The sequence below is a fragment of the Argentina anserina genome, chromosome 2 (genome assembly GCF_933775445.1).
Source record: "Argentina anserina chromosome 2, drPotAnse1.1, whole genome shotgun sequence".
In the NCBI taxonomy this organism is placed as follows: domain Eukaryota; kingdom Viridiplantae; phylum Streptophyta; class Magnoliopsida; order Rosales; family Rosaceae; genus Argentina; species Argentina anserina.
In genome coordinates, this window is record NC_065873.1 from 14219620 (window position 1) to 14242469 (window position 22850).

The window sequence follows — 22850 nt, forward strand, 5'->3', positions numbered from 1 at the left end:
GAAATAAATCATACAAAGAGATACAAATCAGAGTATCTTAGAGAAAAAGAATAGGAAAAAAAATCAATATCAGAGCCATCAACAGTATGACACTATCGATTAAGGCGTTAGGGTACAACATGCATTTCTATTTTTGAGCTCTCTCAGCCCGAGTGCATTCCAGACACTTCAGAGAAATACAAACAAGGGCATAGTTATTGGTTTATAAGTTTATAAGGACAAAATCTTACAATTAAAAACAAATTATTCTATTGCTTCCATCTAACAGCCAAATTAACAAAAAGTGTGAATTACGCCCGAATTATTGTGTTGCCACTGCACTTTGACTCGTCTCTTTTCAACATTGCTGCGGCTAGGGCTCGTCAACGGGGCGGATCTTAGTAAATTTAGATAAGTGACGGGCCGGAACAGGTGTTTTCAAAAGTATGAAGATCCAAACTTGCCAATTTAAAGTGGGTATTGCGGGCCGGGTCTTGCGGGGTTTTATGGGCTGGACCTTACGGGATTGTATTAGAAAAAAAACATAATACTTTTATTTAAGAGTTTGGAACAATAAAAGAATTCTTGGAAAATATACCAAAAAAAAGCCACAAATAAATTCTAGTTTTGAAATATTGTCGATCGACACCAGTAGATATATGATCGATATATATATATTTAGGGATCATGTAAAAATTTCGTTCGTTTTGACATGGTTTGACCGTCTGTACGTGCGGTTAATCAAAAAAGAGGCGTTTTGACATATTAAAACCCCGGTCAATGAGGTTTTGCCAAATAGGTTTCATCGGTATGACCGCGCACTATCGATGACAAAAATTAAGTGATTTTAAATATGGAAACGACTTTCGGCATTCACATTTTGGTAGTGGTTCCTCTCATGACATATTAGTGGTATTTTTGGTTAATCGGAAATTCTGACGGTCAAACTAGATCCAAATTAGATGAAATTTTTACAGGGTCACTAAATATATATATATCGATCACATCAGCTGGTGTCGATCGATCCTGAGAAGTTTTATTCATATAGTCGCTTTCATAATGTGATAGTTTTATTCTAAATCTAATATAAATGTTATGATACATTGGTGGACACTTCGGCGATCGACAACTTCAGTTCGAAATATGATCGATTGACACCAGCATATGTGATCAGTATATATATTTAGGACCCTGTAAAAATTTCGTCCGTTTTGGACACAGTTTGATTGTTCGTACCTATAGTCAACCAAAAAAGAGACATTTTGACATATTAAAACCTCATTAACCGGGGCTTTATTAAATAGGTTTCCTCGGTGCAACCACGCACTATTGAGGACAAAAATTAGGTGATTTCAGATATGCACACGGCTTTCGGTGTTCGTATCTTGGTAATGGATCTTCCCTTATGACATATTAGTGGTGTTTTTGGTTTACCGGAAATTCCGACAGTCAAATGAGGTCCGAAACGGATGAAATTTTTATAGGGTCACTAAATACATATACTAATCACATCGGCTGGTGTCGATCGATCTGAGTAATTTCATTCATATACTCGCTTCATAATGCGATAATTTTATTCTAAACCTAATGTAAAAGTTATAATACATTAGTAAACATTTCAGCGATCGATAACTCCAGTTCGAAGTATGATCGATCGATACCAGCAGATGTGATCGGTATATATATGTAGGAACCCCGAAAAAATTTCGTCTGTTTTGACACTGTTTGACTGTTCGTACCTACGGTCAACTAAAAAAGAGACATTTTGACATATTAAAACTCATTGACCGGGACTTCGCCAAATGAGTTTTCTCAGTGCCACCACACACGATCAGTGACAAAAATTAAGTGATTTTAGATATGCAAACGACTTTCGGCGTTCACATCTTGGTAATGGGTCCTCCCTTAGAGCATATTAATGATGTTTTCGGTTTACCAGAAATTCCGACAGTTAGACGAGGTCCGAATTAGATGAAATTTTTATAGGGTCACTAAATATATATACCGATCACATCGGGTGGTGTTGATCGATCCCAAAAAGTTTCTCGCGGGCTAGCTTGGGTAAAAGCCCATTGGGCTTGTGGGCCCTATGTAGACTTATCGAATCCGCGAACTAAATGATAAGGCCTAACTGACTTCATAGAATAACCCGTTTCTACTACACATGAACTCATTTGGCTACTACTACACCTGATTTCATCTAGCTGTTATTACACTTAAACTAGTTCAATACTACTTTTGCACTCTTACCCTAATACAACTGTTACCAATAAAGGTTACTCTATTGATACTAATGTTCTTTTAATGCTCTTATTGAATGTTACCCTGCTTATATTGTTGTTACATAATCTTATTTAGCTGAATATTAGATGTGGTTATTCTATGCAGTTCTTATAAGATCTGTGATGGACGCCATATAAGAACCCAGTTGGTCTCCCAAAAAATGACTGACAATAACCTTAATCTCTACTACTATAAAGTGAGCAGCAGAAGTTTTACCAAATTGTGAACTTTCGGATATGCCATCTGTCACATACTCTCAGAAAAAAAAAACTAGGGTTATGATGGTAAAAAAAGAAAATAAAAGAAATTCTATAATGTATATGCGGAGGAAAACTAGGAGAACACAAATTCACTCCCTTAATAACCACTCATTTTCCTACTTCCACACCCATAGGTATGAGTGTGTACAATTTCTAGTATTGGTAATGCGTACCAATACTTTTTTTTTGTTACGGAAATTTGCATGCAGTTTCTTAGGGCCAGTTTAGTATCATTCTACGATATTATTTTCTATTTTATAAATTCAAAAATTGGGGTAATCTGCGTTCGGTACTTTTATCTTGTAAACACACGGAAAACAAGTCATAGGATACGACTTAAGATTTATGAGTAATTACTTTTACTTGTTGACGGAGATTGACTCTTAACATTTTTTTGTTTCCTTATTCGAGTCTTAAACTTTGATGTTCCTCGTTTCGTTTGAACAAACTACTTGTTCAAATTAAACATTCGCATTGCATAATCGGGTAGTTGACCCAATTCTCTAATATACATAGAACTCTAAATTGAAAAACTCCTTACTTTTTTAGTTTTGTAGACCATGAAAAACATTTCTATCTCGGGATTGAATGGTACAAAACTACCCAAAAAATATAGGGAAATCCTGTAATTATAGCAACACACACCCACCAAAATAACATATCATCATCCAATGGTAAGAATATCATGGGCAATGATGATGGATGATGGATGATGCACCATGGAGAGAGTGTGGTAAGAATACCATTTGACTTGGTTTGAGAGAGAGAAATAAAGAAAGGGAGGAGAAAGAGAAGAAGAAGAAGAAAAAAGAAGAAAGAAGAAAGAGAAAAAAGGTAAAGAATGAAGGAAATTCAATCGGATCCAATACATTTTTGACGTCCGCAAGGACTCAACACTCCTCTCTCTCTCTCTCTCAGCTTAACCACCAGAGAGACAGCCACAGATATTACGGACTCTGTGTGTGTAAGGAGAAACCCTAAAAAGCCAGCAAGGGAAGCTTAATCACAATTCAAATCAAAATTGAACCCAATTCTAAACGACGTCGGGCTTCATTCATCTCTATCCTTTTCCTGACTCTATTCAAATCCATTTCTGGCTTTCCTGGGCAGCTCTGTCCTTCACTCAGAGCTCGACTGGTGGTGAGTACTACTACCCACTCTTGTTTTTTCTTTTCTTTTCTTTTTCGTTCTTGGTTTATTTTGGGTTTTCATTCACTAGTTCTGAAGCTATTGGGGTCCGATCGAAGGCCTTTTCTGTTAGTGTTGGAGTTGGGTGGGGATTGGTTTTGGGTGCTGCAATTTGGGTTTTGCTTTTGTGATATTGGGTTGCGTTCAATTTTGTATAATTTTTGTGGGTATGTGTTCAGTGTTTGAGCTTTATATTAGTTTTGGTGAATTGGATTTTGTTTCATTTGGTGGATAAAGTGATAGGCTGTGGAGATTTTGTGTGTGTTTGGTGTAGAGAGTTGGATTTGTGTGTTGTTTTGGTTTTAAGGTTGTGGTGGATCTGAATGTTGATGTTTGTTTTCGAACAGAGATTGATGCGGAAAAGCCCGTGGGAGACTGCCCTTTTGGTGAAGATAGTGGGATTCTAGAATGTGCAGGATCAAAATCTGCTCCTTGGTTTTGCGCTTTTTTGGTATTTGGTTTGTGTTTGGTAAGACTCGATACCACAATGAGCCGAGACACAATGCTTACCCTTTTCGCTTGGTGCACAATAAGGAATTTCAAGCCTCTGGCATTCCATGTTTGGGAGCAATGCTATCTGAATTGAGCTCCTATCCCAGGGTCGTGCGTCTTGTTATGTAATCTAGAGCTGTTTTTTCTTTTTTCTTTTTGAGATCATTCGGTTTTAGATAGTTTTAGTTTCCAAAAGTATTTGTAGATTGTCATTTTGGAAAATATGGTACCTTCGGGGCCGCCCAATCCTATTGGTGGTGCCCAGTCTGTTTCTCCTTCGCTTTTGCGTTCAAACTCCGGAATGCTTGGAGGTCAAAATGGTCCACTACCTTCTCAGTCTGCTTTTCCGTCACTTGTCTCACCGCGTAATCAGTTTGGCAACATGAACATGCTTGGCAATGTAGCCAATGTGTCTTCTCTCCTTAATCAGTCTTCTGGAAATGGGATTCCAAATTCAGGGCTTTCTGGTCCTGGTAGCAGCCATCGTGGAGGTATTGATACTGGTGCAGGGTCCGATCCACTTTCCGGCGTTGGAAATGGAATGGGTTTTAATGCTCCTTCATCTTATTATGCATCAAACATGGCTAATCCTGGTACATCTGGTCAAGGTCAGGGTCAACAATTTTCAAACCCTGCTGGTAATCAACTGTTGGCAGATCAACAACAGCAACAACTTGAGAATCAGAATTTTCAGCATAGTCAGCAGCAAATGCAACAGTTCTCTGCCTCTCACAGTACACAGCAGCAGCAGCAGCAGCAGCAACAACAGCAATTTCAGGCGCTTCGAGCTGGCTTAGCTGGTGTTGGACCAGTCAAGTTGGAGCCCCAGTTGACGAATGATCAACATGGACATCAGCAACTGCAGTCTTTGAGAAGTCTTGGTTCCGTGAAATTGGAACCTCAGCAACTTCAGACCATGAGAAGCTTGCCACCTGTAAAATTGGAACCCCAACATAACGATCAGTCATTGTTCTTGCATCAACAACAGCAACAGCAACAACAGCAGTTACTCAACATGTCAAGACACCCTTCTCAAGCTACTGCTGCCCATATGAATCTTCTGCATCAGCAGAGATTCTTGCAGCTACAACAACAACAACAACAACTCCAGCAACAGCAACTCTTAAAGGCAATGCCTCAGCAACGGCCCCAAGTACAGCAGCAATTTCCGCAACAGAATCTCCCTATGAGATCCCCTGCAAAACCAGTGTATGAAGCTGGAATGTGTGCACGGCGCTTGACGCATTATATGTATCAGCAACAACATAGGCCTGAAGTAAGATATCATTATCACGTTGTTTGGTAGTCTGTTCTGTGTGGCCATTATGGTTAATGATGATGCTTACTTATCATATAGGACAACAATATTGAATTCTGGAGGAAATTTGTTGCTGAGTATTTTGTACCCCATGCCAAGAAGAAGTGGTGTGTTTCTATGTATGGAAGTGGCCGACAGACAACTGGTGTATTCCCTCAGGTCTGTTGCTAGAATACTTCAATTTGTCATACCCAACTTACATGGCGTCTTATGACTCTTATCTATTACAATGAGGTTATTGCAAAAAGCAAAAGTTGTGTTATAGAATATGCATCTTGTTTTCAACCACATCAATCATGCGTTTTTTATTTGGTCCTTCCTTAGCTGATAAACATTTTGATTTAGTTTATATCAAATTGTTAATGAGCAATCTCTTGAAACTTTACAGGATGTATGGCATTGTGAGATATGCAATCGCAAGCCTGGACGGGGCTTTGGTATGTTATGCTCTTTCATGTTTTTGATTTTCTGTCTTTTGTGCGTCTTGTCATGCTCTTCATTTTAATATTTCTGAAGTATTGGCTTAACAAAAGATCCATGTTTGAAGTGAAATTTTAAACTTTTCTAGCGTTCTTTCACAGGATATTCTCTTCCCAGCTGCTATTTAACATATTTTTTCCATACTTTCAGAAGCAACTGTTGAGGTTCTTCCCCGGCTTTTCAAAATCAAGTATGAAAGTGGTACCTTGGAGGAACTTCTGTATGTTGATATGCCTCGTGAGTATCATAATTCATCTGGTCAAATTGTGCTGGACTATGCCAAAGCAATACAAGAAAGTGTATTTGAGCAACTTCGTGTTGTTCGGGACGGTCAACTTCGAATTGTTTTCTCTCCAGACCTGAAGGTTGCACACAAATTAATGTTTTCATGTTAACCTTCACCCCCTATATTCCCTAGGTGTTGATCCCCCTTTCTCTTCCTTTTTGCAGATTTGCTCTTGGGAGTTTTGTGCAAGGCGCCATGAAGAGCTTATCCCTCGAAGATTACTAATACCTCAGGTTACCATCAAACTACTAGTGATGAAGCTTTTCTCCATGATCATTTCATGGAGATATTTTTCCTAACATTCTTTTCCTGCAAAAAAAAAAGAAAAAGAAATTCTAGCAGATGATGGGTTGGTTGAGTTATAAGTATATTAAAGAACCACCAGCATGATCTTCTGCTATTATTTAGAGGAGATGTTCTTCTGATACTTGCATTGAATTAACTTGCATTTGCATCACACGTTGATTTTATTCCCGCAAGCTCTTGTCCCCATCATTGATTAATACAAAAATTTCCAAATCATTATACTGGAAGCTTTCTTATGCTGAAGTAGGAATTGTTTATACAATGCTATCTGTAAAATGTGAATGAGAAGCTTCTGCTGAATTCTTTGTTGGCACTGTTAATGGGTTGGGTGAATTGGGTTAAAAAGATTCATTACGAATCTGATTTCCGAGCTCGGGGAGATATGTCGATGATATCAATTGCTTCAAATTCAAATTTAAGTGTATAATTTTGATCTAACTTTTCTTGACAAATATCCTTGTACATCCTTTTAGTTAGGAGAGTGTAACTGTTGTGAACTAGTAAAAAAACTTGTAAAAATTATCAGGTTCTATTATCCATGTTTGGATTTGAGTATCAAATTGGTAGCTGGCACATTTATTTATTTATTTATTATTCCTTCTGTTGCTTTTAGACCAGTTGAGTATATATACCACTCATTTTGTATTATGCTCTTAAATGTTAACTTTCCATATGCAGGTTAGTCAACTTGGGGCAGCAGCTCAAAAATACCAGGCTGCGACTCAAAATGCATCATCTAATTTATCTATTCCAGACATACAAAATAATTGTAATATGTAGGTTCTTGATCTCTCTTCCCTTGTACATATTTGAGCTTTCAAGCAATTTTTTTAAATAAGTTAAATTTGGTTACATCTTACTTTTAGTGATAAACTGCTTGCTTCTATGGATTCTGTGATTTACATGCCACATTGGGGTTAAAATGTCTGATAATTGATTATTTTTCTGTGTAATTCGGGCTTAGGTTTGTATCATCAGCTCGGCAGTTGGCAAAGACCCTGGAAGTGCCATTAGTTAACGATTTAGGCTACACAAAGAGATACGTAAGGTGTCTACAGGTAATTCCAGTTTCCCAGCATGGTTAATTTGCATGATGTTGTTCATTGTTTATTTTCCTATTTGTCTGATATTCTTATTTGAACACTGCGAAGAAAACATTTTCGCTGGCTTTTATTTGGACGGTGTCTTTTTCTTCTTCTCATTTACGGCCTTTATGTTATGTAACTGATTTAACAAGTGTTGGTTTTCTTTCATGTTCATTTGTCAACTCTTCTAAAAAAATATTCTGCCCGTTCGGTGTTAACAAATGATGAACATTTACTTTTTAATGGTTCTCTGCATTGTTTTCCTGCCATCTGCTCATGGGACATGTGCGATTATCCTACAAGAGTATTAAGTGAACGTATCCCTGCCATAGAATGTTTATGGCATTAGTTTTTTTTGTCATATTAGTTAATTCTTTCGTGTGAGTTGGCTTGAAATAATGAGGACATGGCTCTCTGCTGGTGACACAGATAAAGCTATTATGATACTCTAGGTTGTTGTATGTGTACATCGATTGTGTTTGCATTGCATCATGTGAAATGAGTTGCCTTGCAGGCTGACTGACCATTGCTTGTGTTTATTTTCATTGGTGCCATACAGATATCAGAAGTGGTTAATAGTATGAAGGACTTGATTGATTACAGCCGAGAGACGGGGACGGGACCTATGGGTAAGCTGGAACCTTACCATTGTAACTAATAACCAATATATGATTTTTCCATTCTCTGTACATACTTGCATTAAAGACAATCTCAAATCCTATAGAACACTGCATTTGTTTGGCCAACTGATGTAGAATAGAAAACAAGAATATGAACAATTCATTGTAATATGACCAGGGTGTGAATGCGGTCCAAAATACTTTTAATAGTGTATATTGGGGTATGATTTAGTACGCATAGTGTTATAGATTGTGCGTCATACATATACTGTTGAATTGGTTTCATCTGGATTCAGCTGATTTCATCTGTCATTTAGTCCAGCCATTCTGGACTATGTGATTATAAACTCGTCTCTCACTTGTTGGGTCTAGTAGGTGATTCTGCTCATTCTTTCTTTAGATACCTTTAACTGGAGTCCTGCAGCCTTCTTTGTTATTTACAACCATCTTAGAGACTCTTTCCTGCATGCATACATGTTTTGATTGTAGTAAATGTTTCTTTCCATTATTTACTTGCACTACACTGGTAGTATACATATATATATTTAGGGAGCCTAATAGTATGCCCCTTCAAATTGTGAAGTTTCAACAATTATGTATATATTAGTTGCATCATTACCGATTTTTTTGTTATTTGGGTTTGGATTTCTCATCCATTCTTGTTAATGTTATTTCTAGAGAGCTTAGCCAAGTTTCCTCGAAGGACAAGTGCTTCCTCTGCGTTTCAAAATCAAGGTCCGCAGTCTGACGAACAAATGCTGCAACAGCAACAGCAAACGGCGGGCCATAATTCAAATGACACAAGCTCTGTCCAGGCTAATATGCAACTAGCTGTTAGTAATGGTCCTAGTGGTATGGCTAGTGTAAATAACGTGAACACAGCATCCACATCTACCTCTGCAAGCACCATTGTTGGTCTCCTCCATCAAAATTCCATGAATTCCAGGCAACCAAGTTCGATGAATAATGCAAACAGTCCCTACGGAGGAAGTTCTGTTCAGATTCCACCATCCCCTGGTTCTTCCAGTACAGTCCCTCAGACACAAGCAAACCCATCTCCATTCCAGTCACCAACACCCTCATCAAACAATCCTTCCCAAACATCTCATGGTGCCTTGACAGCTACCAATCACATGAGTGCAGCGAATTCAGCAGCAAATGTATCCATGCAACAGCCAGCCCTTTCTGGTGAGGCTGATCCGAGTGATTCCCAGAGCTCTGTCCAGAAAATTATACATGACATGATGATGTCCAACCAGCTTAATGGCTCAGGTAGCATGACTGGTGTGGGTTCTCTAGGAAACGATGTCAAAAACATAAATGGGATTTTGTCTAGTAGTAATAATTCCGGTATGAACGGTGGCAACTGTCTGTCAGGGAATGGCATGGGCAACAGTAACTCAGGTATGGGTGGTGGTGGTGGTTTCGGGAGTATGGGTGGACTTGGTCAGCCTTCCATGGTTAATGGAATAAGATCTGCAATGGGAAATAATTCTGTTATGAATGGTAGGGTTGGAATGGCATCAATGGCTCGAGAACAAAGTATGCATCACCAACAGGATATAGGGAGCCAGCTACTTAGTGGGCTTGGAGCAGTTAATGGATACAATAATAATCTTCAATTTGACTGAAACATTCCCCTTAAACGGATGTATCAATCATGTTGGTGTTTGTTCCGTTGGTTCTCGATCTAGCTGCTTGTGAAGCATGAGAAATGGCAGAATTGCCTTGAGCCCGCTGAAGGTTGCAGTGCATGGATGAAATGAAATACTTAACAGGGCTATCGCTCCCATTTGTACTTATCTGTGATCTATATATAAAAAAGAAATTTGGGTGCTGGTTGTGTGGCTGATGAGCTGAGTTTCTAATGGTTACAATTGTAGCTCATATTCTTTTTTTTTTTTTTCGATTTCCCTTTCTTTTCTCTTTGATAATCTGGTGATCCTGGTATATTATACATCATGTCAAAGTAGTAATTATTGATTTCTTCTTCTCCTAGAGTTGTACTTACTGACCTTTTCAATGGGGTTTATGTATTGTTATTTATTTGCTGTTACAATAGGCGTTTTGTTCTATATTTGTTTACTCATTAGAATAACTGGAGCTTTGTTTTTTGACTGGGAAGATTAGTTATGCAGAGTCGGCATGTATGATATGGAGCTGCTTTGGTTGTGACCAAATGATCATCACAGAAGCACATGAAATTGTTATATATGCCTTGCAATCTCTAATTTTCAGTAGCGAGGTGTTCAAAATATTTAGGTATGATTCTCTGAAAAGTGTAGCAGTGAGCAAAAGAAACTAAGGTTGCCATGGAATGAAATTTACATAGCTACACCAAGGAAAGGTTTATCAATTGGAATTGAGCATCAGTTTGAACATGAACAATGAATTGCTTCATGAGCACAAGCATGGTGGCTTACACTATAAGTAAGTCTATATACATCAATTCTCTCTTTAAATATCTACGTACTTTTCTATGGTAGCAGACAAGGTGGACTTGGGCACTGCACCAATGACACTTTCTTTCTTCTCTCCACCTTTGAAGAAGAGTACAGTTGGAATGCTCCTTATGCCATATTGAGTGGCAGTGTTGGGGCTGTCATCAGTGTTGAGCTTGTAGCAGCTTATCTTCCCTGCATATTCTTTTGCCAACTCGTCGATCACCGGAGCAATCATCCGGCATGGTCCACACCATGGTGCCCAAAACTCCACCAGAACTGGGTTCTCATTAGCTATGACAAGGGTGCTCCAGTTTGAATCTGTCACTACTTGGACTGCACAATTCACATGAATCAGTTAACTCCTACCAATTTGATGTGCATGTGACAAAGGTATTTTCGAGAATCCAGCAATTAGAAAATTGGAAACAAAGGAAGGTAAAAAGTTAATGTATATGTTGCTGTCGAAAATCTGAAACTGAATTTGGGGAACATTCAATAGAAATGAAGTTATACTGGTACTATGGTAGTGCTTATTTCTATATACATTAGTGTAACTCTGCTGCATTTCATTACCTTCTAACATAAGATGTCCCAAAAAAATTTGACTAGCTCAAAATAGGGATTTCATTCTAATACAAGTGTATTCTAAAAATCTAACCTTGCTTGAGTTTAGGTAAAGGGCCAAGATATGTAACTAGCGATTGCCATTTTATTGTAAACATATGATAAAACAAAAAAAAGTTTTGCATATCTAACATAATTCATATCATCATACATTCCATCCTAAAAATGATGATGACTGCAATGAGCATTAATATTTCTTCAAGTTTGCTGTACATGACCCCTATATATGCAACTCTAGACTTACTTGATTCCTTAAGCAAGAAGAAGAAGATTTTGTAGTAATAGCGGTAGCAACTAATCAAAAATACCAACAAGAGCGGAGATTGTACCTTCATTTACAGCTTCACGAGCTTTACAAACAAAGCCAGACTTCTGGAATCTAGTGCTTTTCGGATGGGCAACAAACGATGAAGATAAGGAGAGTTTCAAACTAGACTTCCTCAATCCATTACAAGTTGGCACAATAAGCTTCTCCTTAGAAGAAACTGGATGGTAACAATGTGCAGCACCAACCCTAGTACTGCACACTGTGCTTAGCTGCAAGCAGTTTTCAAAAGCCATATCTCTCTCTCTCTCTCTCTCTCTCTCTCTTGCTGCTACCACAAACTTTTGGTATAGTGAATTGGTTGTTGGAAAAAGAGGATACCCTTTTGTTTTGTGATGCCAAATATTTTGGTGCAAGACTTGATACAAGTATTTTTTTCTGTTTTGATGATTTCCTATTCTTCAAGGTTGTAAATTTAACTACATTGGAAGTGGATATTATAACAAGATTGTAAGGTGCTGAGTGTGCTGGGATGTATGTGGATAATATTTTGTACACTGAACTGTCAATATGACCCACCTGGTGTCCTCAAGAAATTGTCCCCTCTCGAAGTCTTCAATGCAAGAAAGGATCCATATGAAGGGCCAGAGTGTAAATTACTAGGCTTTCTTTGATCCTTACTGGTGGACAATAGACATCTCATCCAATATGTTAGAATTTACCAAAAAAAATATCTCCCACAATGCCACAATTGTGTTAATGACACGAGAACCATCATCTTTAGCTAAACCGAACTTGTAGTCACCCACAGTCCCTATGGTTTGGCCTTTGAAGTGGTACAAAATGTCACATAGAAGATGTCCAGCAGCACCCTGTTGATTAGAAATGTTTTGATCTTGATATCAGCCAAAAGTTAAAACGTAGCAAATGGTACTGACACGCCACATCAGAGGTAAATCGCTGCCTGCGAGGAGGGGGATATTGTTGTGAACTTATGATTGGCGACATTGGTCAGTCTTAATCCCTCCAGTAAGTCCGGTTACCTCTTTTGATGGAAACTGAACACGGGATTTAAGATTGACTAACCATTGCAACCACAAAGACTTTGATCAGAATAATTAAACAAGAACATTACTACATCAGAGAGAAGAAAAGGAAAAGGATCAATGATGGCTGGGTTGGATCAATGTGACATGAAGTCGGTTGAGCATAGCATAAACAGACGTGGAAGAATATTGGAAATTACACACTGACAGTAGAAACCTGTTAAATAATCAGGAAAGGCAAGTTTCGCTTGATAGTGTAGACTTAGTACATCATCAATCAAAAACACAGATTATTCATCACAAATAACAGATGTTGCCTATGAGCCTTGACTTTCTGTGAGGATAAATCTATTAAGCTAAATTTTACAGGTGTTGACAGTAAAAGAAACAAGTAATAACAGACGTGCATATACGATCTATACTGTAAACAGCTCATATCAGTGTTGAGGAAAAAAAAAGCCGGCCAAAACTGTTGACTCTCAAACAGTAGAGGCAGTCTCCAGGAGAGGCTGATCCTTGGATAATGCTTCCCAGTCAACTTGTCGCAAACTGTTGAACCTTTCATCCAATGTTACAAACCCAGCTTGAGGACTAACTACGCCATCTTTTGCAGCTTTGTGCAGTAAAAGTACGCTAGCTCCCATATCTGGCCCGTGAAACTTTCCTGTTATTAGCACTCGGAGGGGCATGAAAAGTGATTTTCCCTGCCATTAAGATTTTGATGACCAAAATGTTGAGTTCATTTCCACGGATGGAAAGGAGAAAGAAAAAAAGAAAAAAAAGAGAAAGGCCACCTTCCGCTTAATTGATTTGCCGAAGCTTTTAACCCAATTCTTCCAACCAGCATGGCCTTCTTCAAGTGCAGCAATGAGTTCACCGTTGTCATAAGCAGCTATGAAATTGGCGGCGAACTCAGAAAGGTTGTCTTCTAAGAGAGGTTTGGCTTCGGGACTGCAGCCAGAAAAATCAAACTCAGAGATATGCACACACACATACAAGTTATAGTAAGTCCCCAGGCCAACATTAGATATCACCATAAGACATGTTGGATTAAAGTTTTCCCTATTCTGCATGTCATGGGTTAAAATAGCACTATTTGCCATTTCCAAACAATTCAAGGTATTTAATTCCAAAATATATTATAATGAGCCCCAAAATATCAAAAATAGAAGTAATGGTCACCCTATAAGTCAAGAAAGATATTAAAGTTCTGGAGTGGTCAAGCAACACTTGATCTAATAAAGATAACAAATAGAACCAGAAATGAAAAAAAAATAAAAAACACAAAAATAGACCTGGTTAAAGTGGCGTGTAAAGGATACGATAGCAAGTCCGAGAGTCCTTTATCTGCCTCTGGTACCAAATAAATACCATCCTTAAGAAGCTCAAATGCATCCTGCAAAATAAGGTACACAATGCTTCACTTTGGATGATAATAGAGTTTATAATAGAAATAGAGAGACTAAAAGACGTAACATGGAACATGGGTAAATGGACAACAATTTCTGAAGACCTATGCATGTTCAGTGTTTCAAACGTATCAGAATACAACTGATCTGTTTAGGAGAGCATAAGCTACTTTTAAGAGAGGGAACCATGAAAATGCAAAGGATTATATGATTTGTCTTTCAATACAACGGATACGGATACCGTGTCTGGAAAGTTAATTACTGAATAACATACAAAAGTGCGGAGGAGATGAGTCTTACTTCGACAAATGAACCATCTGATTCTGTAAGGATACCAGTACTCTTCCATTGCTCACCAATACGCTTTTTCAATTCCTCTGACGGAAGTGCTTGTAAGTGTTGACCATTCATCCACCTTTAGTTTGTAATATGTAAGCATATGCTATTTCAAAAACCTCGGTAAAGCACAAGCGGAGCCATTTGTTTGAGAATTCAATGAGAAGGTTAATTTCAAAAGTTATGATTTACAATAAAAAACGACCATGCATCTGGTAGATGCTCAAATATCTACTCCTCCAACAAAATGGATGGTTTTCTGGATAAATAAATAAAGAACATGAAGACACATAATATATCTGAGCCAAATTACCTCAACTTGGTATTGTCGAAAATGGCACCGCTTTTGTTGACACGGCCGATTGTAAATTTCTCTACTGTGAATAACAGCATATATTTAAGTAAGAAATAATCTGACAAAGGATCAAGATATCCAAACACCAAAGAACATAAACTGAGCAGCATGTTTATAACAATGAGACAGACACATGTTGAAATAGAGAAGATTCAAAGGAATTTACTAACCTAGCTGCTTCAGGGTGAAGAATTCATTGTCAGTGCCATCGCCCCAACCTAACAGTGCCAAGTAGTTCACCATTGCCTGTGGTAGATAGCCCATCTCCCTAAACTGTAAAGTTCTAGTAATTAGATACTTAGATTACAATAAAACTTATCAACATTCCTAGCAGATCTCTTAGAACAAGGATAACCAATATATATATATATATATATCAAATATATATATATATATATATATATAAGAAGTACAGAGAATTACGAAGAAGAACTTGGGGTTTGCCTTCCTGGAAAAACCAAGCCTGAAACATCTTGTTCCTAACTTCTTTAGCAATGAAGTAAAAGAGAGTATAATGAAGAAATAACTACCTGACCCACAGAAGTTGCTCCATGTCTTTTTGATAACTTACTTCGATCAGGTGCAAGGATTAAAGATACATGTGCAAAGTGAGGCATTGCAAATCCTAGTGCCTGCGTAATAATGGAGTTTAGACAACAAAATCACCTCATCAATGTTGTTAAAAGATTCCAGAATCCCAAAACATGACACAAGTCTAAGAAGTTACCTTATATATTAAAGCTTGCCTTAGAGTATTTGGTAAATGCTCCTCTGCTCTGAATGCAAATTTTCACAGAATCAAATGGCATAGTATAACAGATGAGCCAAACATATTATATATATATATATATGTACAGTTCCTATCCAGAGTGAAGCTTCACTCTGAAATTACAGAGTGAAGTTTCAATTTTAGCACACTTTTCGGTCAAATTTTTTCACCATAAGCGATTCAATATTTAAGTATGATATTCAAGATCATCTTTACAAAATTTCATCTAATTCAGACATCGTTAAGGTATTGAAATTAGATTAAATCAATGAATGAATTAAAACTGTTCAACGTGAACCGTTCGTGTAAATCTCAATTTTGAAAGCTCAAACCATTGTCAAATTGGATGAAACTTTTTATAGATGATCTTGAATAGCGTACCTAAATATTGAATCGCTTATGGTGAAAAAATTTGACCGAAAAGTGTGCCAAAATTGGAACTTCACTCTGTAATTTCAAAGTGAAGCTTCACTCTGGATAGAGACTATATATATATATATATATATATATATATATATATATATATATATATATATATATGGTAAGCATCCCCATTTATATGAGTGAGTATTCTTACCTAATAACATGTGAGATAGCCATAGTAGCATCATCAACTGTGACACAAAAATTGTACACCGGTTGCCCATTGCTTCTCATAATTACAAAATCTCCAAGAGTGTCCAAGTTCCAACTGACCTTCAAGATACTATAAAAATTTAACAGCCTAAATATTCAATAGTGGTTATAACTAATATTGTAAGCAGCAAAATATACCATACTTCCAGCTCCCAAGCCTCTCAATATATGTAAATATTCAATATCTGAACTACATGTACCTCCCCTCGAATGAGATCATTGATTTTCAGACTTCCTTCCTTTGGAACACGAAACCTATATGTATAAGGAGTTCCTTTTTCCAGTTCTTCTTGTACATCTTTATCAGTTGCACTGGCCCACTTTCCTGTGTATACTGGAGGCAGTTGCTTCCGCTTTGCAATCTCCTTCATTTCTTCCAGTTCCTGGAACGCGTAAGATAACATGAACGGATTGTATATTAATCATATCCACAAAAAAGACGCCAAAATAAACAAGCACAGCATATAAATGGTGTCAAAGAAATACAATTACAAAATCAAATTGAAATTAGGGCAAAACTAGGAATAACAAACTCTCCAAGTTTCATTGCACAATATGCATCTAAAATATGAGGTAGGACAATCTGCCATTTGAATCCATTTTAAGACCTACTATTATCATAACTTTGCTTTTAGGCAGTCTTTTAACCCTCACAGATTCACGAGTAAACATGAATCAAATTTCAAAGTTTTCAGAAAATCACCTCACTAGAGCAAAAGCAGCGATAGACTGTGCCAGATTCCAAAAGCTTCTCAGCATATTGCTTGTACATAGAATTTCTTTCTGATTGTCGATATGGACCATAATCTCCATCCACACCAGGCCCTGCAGAATTCACCAATTTTTTTTTTTCCAAAACAAAACCAGTAAGACATTTCATAAGACAGACCAAATGCGCCATTACAAACTGAAGTATACACTACCAAATGCTTGGATCACTTTACAATACAACCACCTCAATTAAACAATTACTAACAAATCATTACATATGCAAACAATGTAAAGCAATACAAATATGCATTCACAGATATAAAAAGCCACAAAAACATGTAGTACCTTCATCCCAATCAAGACCAAGCCAAGAGAGATCCTGCAACACAGCCTCCTCAGATTCCTTAGTAGACCTCTCCAAATCAGTGTCCTCAATTCTCATAACAAACTTGCCTCCATTGGACCTGAAACACCAAAAACACACATACACACACTTAATCCTTAAACCCCTCAAACATAGAACCAAAAACCCACTTTTGGGTTTGAAACAGAAACACAAGTACCTGGCAAAGAGGTAGTTGAAGAGGGCAGTTCTGGCTCCACCAACGTGGAGATTGCCAGTAGGAGAAGGAGCAAACCGGACACGCACTTGGTCCTGAGTTGAAGAAGAAGAAGAAGCCGAGACTGTAAAGGTCCTTGTTTTATTGAAGAGTGAGAATGTTCTGGGTCCCCTGTAGGATTGACCCAGAAATGGAGGGAAAGATGAGAACTTGAGTCTCATCCTGGGCATTGCGACCAGGGTCGCCATTGCTTTCAGGGAATTGGGTTGTTTCAGAGAGTTGAAAAGACTCTTCCTTTAAGCAAAGAGTTGTTAGGAAATTGAGGAAAGACTGTTTCTTTAAGCCTTTTGAGTTTGTTTCAAGTTGAAGCCTTTGCTCTATCTTCACGATCAGAACCAGACCCCACTTTGTATATGCTTGTTCAAAGTAAAACCCAAGTTTTCAACCTACTGTACTATAAATTCACAGTTTTACCCCCACTTCAAGAAACTTTCCCCCTCTTCCCAAGGCTAAAAGCCTCAATTGAGAAACTAAAACCCTGAATTAGCCTAGAGCATCCAGTCTGACCAGTCACATGAACCTCACGATCTCAGGCACCTCCATCCCTATAAACCTATATGAACTTCCATCAATTGTCATCAATTGGTTGCTTCATCCTCAGTTTTGCCTCTGCTTTTCTGCTCAGGTAGTAGACAGGTACTCCACTCCTTCCTTTCCTTTTTTCTATTGAGTAACAGGGTTTCCCTTCAAGCTCCAACATTGCCTTTTGGGTTGCTTCTATTTCACCATGCCTGTGTATTGTTGAATAAGATTGATCTGTTTTTGATGTGTTCTGAATTGGTAGGGTGTATGGTTACAGTGGCTATGATGATGATTCTGTATTTTATGAATGTTCCTTATGAAAAACTTAAGTTCTAATGAAAAACCAATTAAATTTGTTGCATCTTTTGTCATTTGCACTAATAGATGAAATTAAGTTTTTATCTTCGATCAATTTTCTCTCACCCATTTTGAAGAAATGTATAATACTACTTTGGGTTTTCTGATATTGGGCAGTGAAAAAGCTGCTTCTGGCTTCATCTATTAGTAAGGTACAAGTATTTTTGCATTAGAGGGTTTCTTGAGCTAGATTGTAGTGATTGGAGAAATTACAGCTGCTAGGATATCTCTGGTTCCTAGTATGTTAAGCACCCCAAGGCAAATTCTTAGCCGTGCTCAGTTATTCAGTTCTTAATTCAGCTGGTCATCAGCACTGGTTCAAGGATTGGCCAGGACTCAGAAAGCAGAAACTGACAGCAAGCACATTTGCTAAGGCTATTGGTTTTTGGAATCGTGGAAGAGTCCAGCTTTGGCTAGAGAAATTGGAGCAATTGAGGCCTTTTCCAGTAACTTGCCTACCTGTTGGAATAGTATTACAGAAGAGGTAGCACTTTAATATTAGTCCGTCCTCAGCTTCTATTAGTCAATCAAGAATATAATCAAGTCGAAAGATAAAAGTTGATAACAGGAAATTCGGTCTTGTTTCCCGAATTTCAAGTCTATGGATATGTAAATCCATTAGATGACTGGCTAGCAGCTTCAGCAGATGGGATGGTTGAACAGATGGTGTATGGTTGCCTGTACAAGGAGCGCTGTAGATTAACTGCCCATTTTTTCATAAAGATACGAGCAAGGCTCTCCCATGGACCCAAATCCCTCTTTGCTATATTCCACAGGCTCAAGGCTTAATGGAAATAGTTAATAGGGAATGGATGGATTTATATGTGTGGACGCCTAATGGAAGTTGCCTATTCAGGTTACACCGGGATGCAGCATACTGGGATATAATGAAATATTCTCTCTCAGATTTTTGGTGGAATCATGTTCAGCCAGCAAGGGAGCTGTACAGAAAATCTCATGCTATGAATCCCCTCATTCAAACTTTTAGGCCAAATCCCAAGCCTGAGCATTGGAAATATATAGTCTATGAAAGTAAGCACATTGTTGAAAGCTCAGATTTATTGTGGCGTGAAAGTCATGGCAAGCTACGAAATTGATTGGCTTATTTCATTGGAAACCAATGTAGCTTCTAAGCACTTAGCACATATGACTCAGTTGAAATTGAAGCATTACGTTCATTTTTGGTTCAAATTTTTATGGGACTTAAGAGTCTTATTGGTCCTATGGATCGAGGTCGGTAATTTTCATCTTTACACTCCTAACTCCTAAATGATCAAGGAGAGATATACATTGCTACAGGATATATAATATGATAATTTGCAATCTTGATGATGAGAGTGACCACATGTATTAAGAAGAAATTGGCATATTACTGATATTGAGAGCAAGATTTAAGAGGATGACTACATTCCTCGCTAGAGTTATAACTGTAGGCCAGAACATTGTAGTTGATATGTACTCTGGAGAAGTTTGAACATATCAGTTTTGTTTGTATTTTTGGTTCATTGACATTTTAAGCAACCATCATAGTAATTAAACATAATCAAACCTCTCAAGGGAGAAAGATGAGTTAAGTCAAGCATCTGTAATTTGAAACACAGTACAAGTAGGTTACTCAGTACTCAGTTCTTTGCAGCAATAGGTTGGATTTGTTTTCCAGAATCCAGACACACACATTACAGCTTGTTGCACATCTCTATTTCTTTCTCATCAATGCAGGTGACAGATTATAACTTAACTCTGAAGCTTGCTAAAGACTTCTAGGTTTAATTGCTCTACTTGAATTCTTGTACATATAGTGGTGTAGGAGAATAGTGAATATTATTAAAAAATACACTGTTATTATTTGTGATTAGTTACATGGGGTATGAAGGTTGTGAATGCCTTTGTTATTCTATTGTTTCATATGTTCAGTTTTGTGGTTTTTGGTTTGATCATTAGGTTTCAGCTTGCTAGGTAAAAGTAAGAGAAATTGAAACTAATATAGAATTTAAAAAAATCTTTACAGAAGTTATTGAAGCTGGGGAGTGCTAGAAGATGTACACCGACCGGATGAAGTAAAGGATATCATGCTGAAGCTAAAGATAACTTTCCAAAAGAAAAAAAAAGATATAAAACAAAGAAATTAAGGAAGTTAAAGGTGAAAGAGGTGAAAGAGGTGAGATCACTGAGATGGAGACATTGATATAATAATAGGTAGAAGATCAAATTGTTCCATTTACTGCTTCAAATTCCTATTTAGTTATAAATGTGGCAGTGCTCTTTCCCTTGTTGGTAGTCTAGCGAGTGTTTATTTTAAATTGATATTTTATTTGGGCTGTGCTAGATGTTTATGGTACTCGAATTGCTCTGTTGCAAACAATCAATAGTTTCCTTTCTTTTTTTTTCCGAAGAGTTAGCCTTAGTATCTTTAGATGCTTACCTACTAATCATCACTTCCATGGCAGATGCAGGTAGCACATTTCTGATTCCCAACAGAAGAAATATGAGGCCCACATATCAGGAATTCAAGATATCCTTCCCAATTTTTTGAGGAATTTAGAGACAAATGGTATGGATTTATTATAATTGCTTGCAGTTCATGATATTACATATGCATTGAGTAGGCTTTTGAAACAAGACGTCCTTGTGACATATGATGGCTCTTCACACATAGGAAAAGTTCTTGCGGCTACAGTTACCAATTTGTATAAGAAAAGAAAAATAGTAATGTTCTTTTATCATAATTCATAAGTTTCATATTACATATGCTGACTAAACAGTGTGACGGAAAAACTTTCAGTGGCAACAATTTATTTTCACAATCAAATGTTGTGATACGACAGATACATTGTCTTTGGTCACCTTAACTATTTATGTACTACTATATTTTTCATGACTATAGTTTTGTGACAACAACTTCAATCACAATTATTACCTCTAGCAAACAATAGTCCCCATTACTCCTCATTGTTCTCATTTGTACCAAACTCTACATTTTTCATAACTATAAGATTGTTGTGTTATTGTAGTTCTACTACGTTAGTCCTCATTTGTCCCAAACTCTGATTCTAGTATACTTACAGAGCTACAAGATGATTGCATGTTGTGCACTGCTGAAAATTTAAATAATAGGCCTTTGTGCTTTGTATCTATTAGGTTAGAGGTAATCAGTGTGGAGTTGACTTGGTTACTTTAATCTTTTTGATAGGTGAAGTTAAACAGTTTGTGAAGGATGTGCGAGGACTGAATGCATGGCCGGTTTAGTCTGCAGCATGCATAACTTAGGGAGACACATAGTACTGTCACACTGTACCAACTACAACAATTTTACAAAAACATATATCAAATTGTACTAATGTGGATTGGCCCTTAGGTGGTACCTTTCATCTCATCATAATTTCAGAATTATGAGATATCAGCACTGCTACACACATTGCGTATATGCCTTCTGCTACACACATTGCGTATATGCCTTGCATGATGATGTCCTAGAATTTTTTAACTTCCAGCCCCTTTATTTCCCATGAAGAATGCATAATTAGAATTTCAATCTTTACTCACATAGTCACATTGCATTTTCATGGACTCTAGTTTGGTCTGGAACCGTTTTCATGTGTATAAGCTTCCCAAACTTTTTACCTAGTTAATTAAGCAAAGTGTTTCTAATAGAGCATACAAGATTTAACTAGCAAGACTGTTGAGTTTGCATATCTATGTTGCTTTTGTTCTGAAATTCTTGAACCAATTCCCTAATCTAATAAAGTAAAAGAAAAGAAATCTGAATATATGTGCCGCTGAGTTGCTTGGTTTTGTTAAAAAATAAAGCCTCATTCTGTACATTGCTTCATTTACCTCGTAGGATCGACTTCCTTTTCAATTTGATATTGTTGCGACTGCTGCAAATTACTTAAATCGACTTGCATTTTGCTGAATACTTGATACAGGTTTTGGATGACATTGGAAGGAACACTACTGCTCAATTCTGTTATGTTTATATTCATTGAAGTGCAACATGTTTACGTAGTTGAAATAGGATGCTGGATGCTAACTTGCATCACCACTCTGATGGCTTAAAGGCTATATTGTAATCCTGTAAATTTTCTAGAAAAAAGCCGTTTTGGTGCAGTGATGATGTCCTGAAAGTTCTGTATCATCACAATTACGATCAGTCATCTCGTTTTCTTATATTTGGTATCAGAATCTTTAAACAATATATTACAAGTTTGATATGGTATATGTATGCCGTCCTCAAGTACATTGTACCGTATACCACCAAACAAATTTGGTCAAATTTATTTTGCTTATAAAAAAAAAGATTAATCTTAGAAGCTCCTTAAATTATATATTTGTTTGAATAATTCTTAATAGCTCATTTATACAACAAAAGGCAAGTGAAGGGTAAGTCAGTTGATTAGAAACTCACTCACTGGAAGTGAGTTGTTTTTCTTCTTCTTTTAACTGGAATTGAAATCGGAAG

At 37.2% G+C, this 22850-nt stretch overlaps 3 protein-coding genes and 1 pseudogene across 4 annotated transcripts; 2 read left to right on the forward strand and 2 right to left on the reverse strand.

The window, feature by feature from the left end:
• The first annotated feature begins 3398 nt into the window (after positions 1–3398).
• Positions 3399–10372, forward strand: LOC126782832 (transcriptional corepressor SEUSS). The gene is made up of 10 exons (XM_050508158.1): positions 3399–3662; positions 4058–5478; positions 5560–5679; positions 5909–5957; positions 6151–6365; positions 6451–6519; positions 7271–7368; positions 7557–7650; positions 8237–8306; positions 8976–10372. The coding sequence occupies exons 2-10, from the start codon at positions 4426–4428 to the stop codon at positions 9926–9928; spliced, it is 2721 nt and encodes a 906-aa protein (XP_050364115.1). The 5' UTR covers positions 3399–3662; positions 4058–4425; the 3' UTR covers positions 9929–10372.
• Positions 10373–10642: 270 nt separating this feature from the next.
• On the reverse strand, positions 10643–12081 carry LOC126783220 (thioredoxin M-type, chloroplastic-like). The gene is made up of 2 exons (XM_050508642.1): positions 11695–12081; positions 10643–11074 (listed from the first exon to the last, which is right to left on the reverse strand). Exons 1-2 carry the CDS (start codon positions 11924–11926, stop codon positions 10755–10757), a joined length of 552 nt encoding a protein of 183 aa, XP_050364599.1. The 5' UTR covers positions 11927–12081; the 3' UTR covers positions 10643–10754.
• An 820-nt stretch (positions 12082–12901) lies between these two features.
• On the reverse strand, positions 12902–17794 carry LOC126785421 (glutamate--tRNA ligase, chloroplastic/mitochondrial). 2 transcript variants are annotated; one of them, XM_050511112.1, is made up of 13 exons: positions 17456–17794; positions 17238–17356; positions 16885–17006; positions 16382–16564; positions 16123–16241; positions 15504–15552; positions 15307–15408; positions 14947–15049; positions 14735–14795; positions 14386–14500; positions 13972–14072; positions 13471–13627; positions 12902–13380 (listed from the first exon to the last, which is right to left on the reverse strand). In XM_050511112.1, the coding sequence occupies exons 1-13, from the start codon at positions 17698–17700 to the stop codon at positions 13156–13158; spliced, it is 1701 nt and encodes a 566-aa protein (XP_050367069.1). In that variant the 5' UTR covers positions 17701–17794; the 3' UTR covers positions 12902–13155. The 2 variants fall into 2 exon arrangements, with proteins under 2 accessions (XP_050367069.1, XP_050367068.1); XM_050511111.1 differs by having other exon boundaries at positions 14735–14798.
• Positions 17795–18026: 232 nt separating this feature from the next.
• Positions 18027–22264, forward strand: LOC126783997 (uncharacterized; annotated as a pseudogene).
• The last annotated feature ends 586 nt before the right edge of the window (positions 22265–22850 follow it).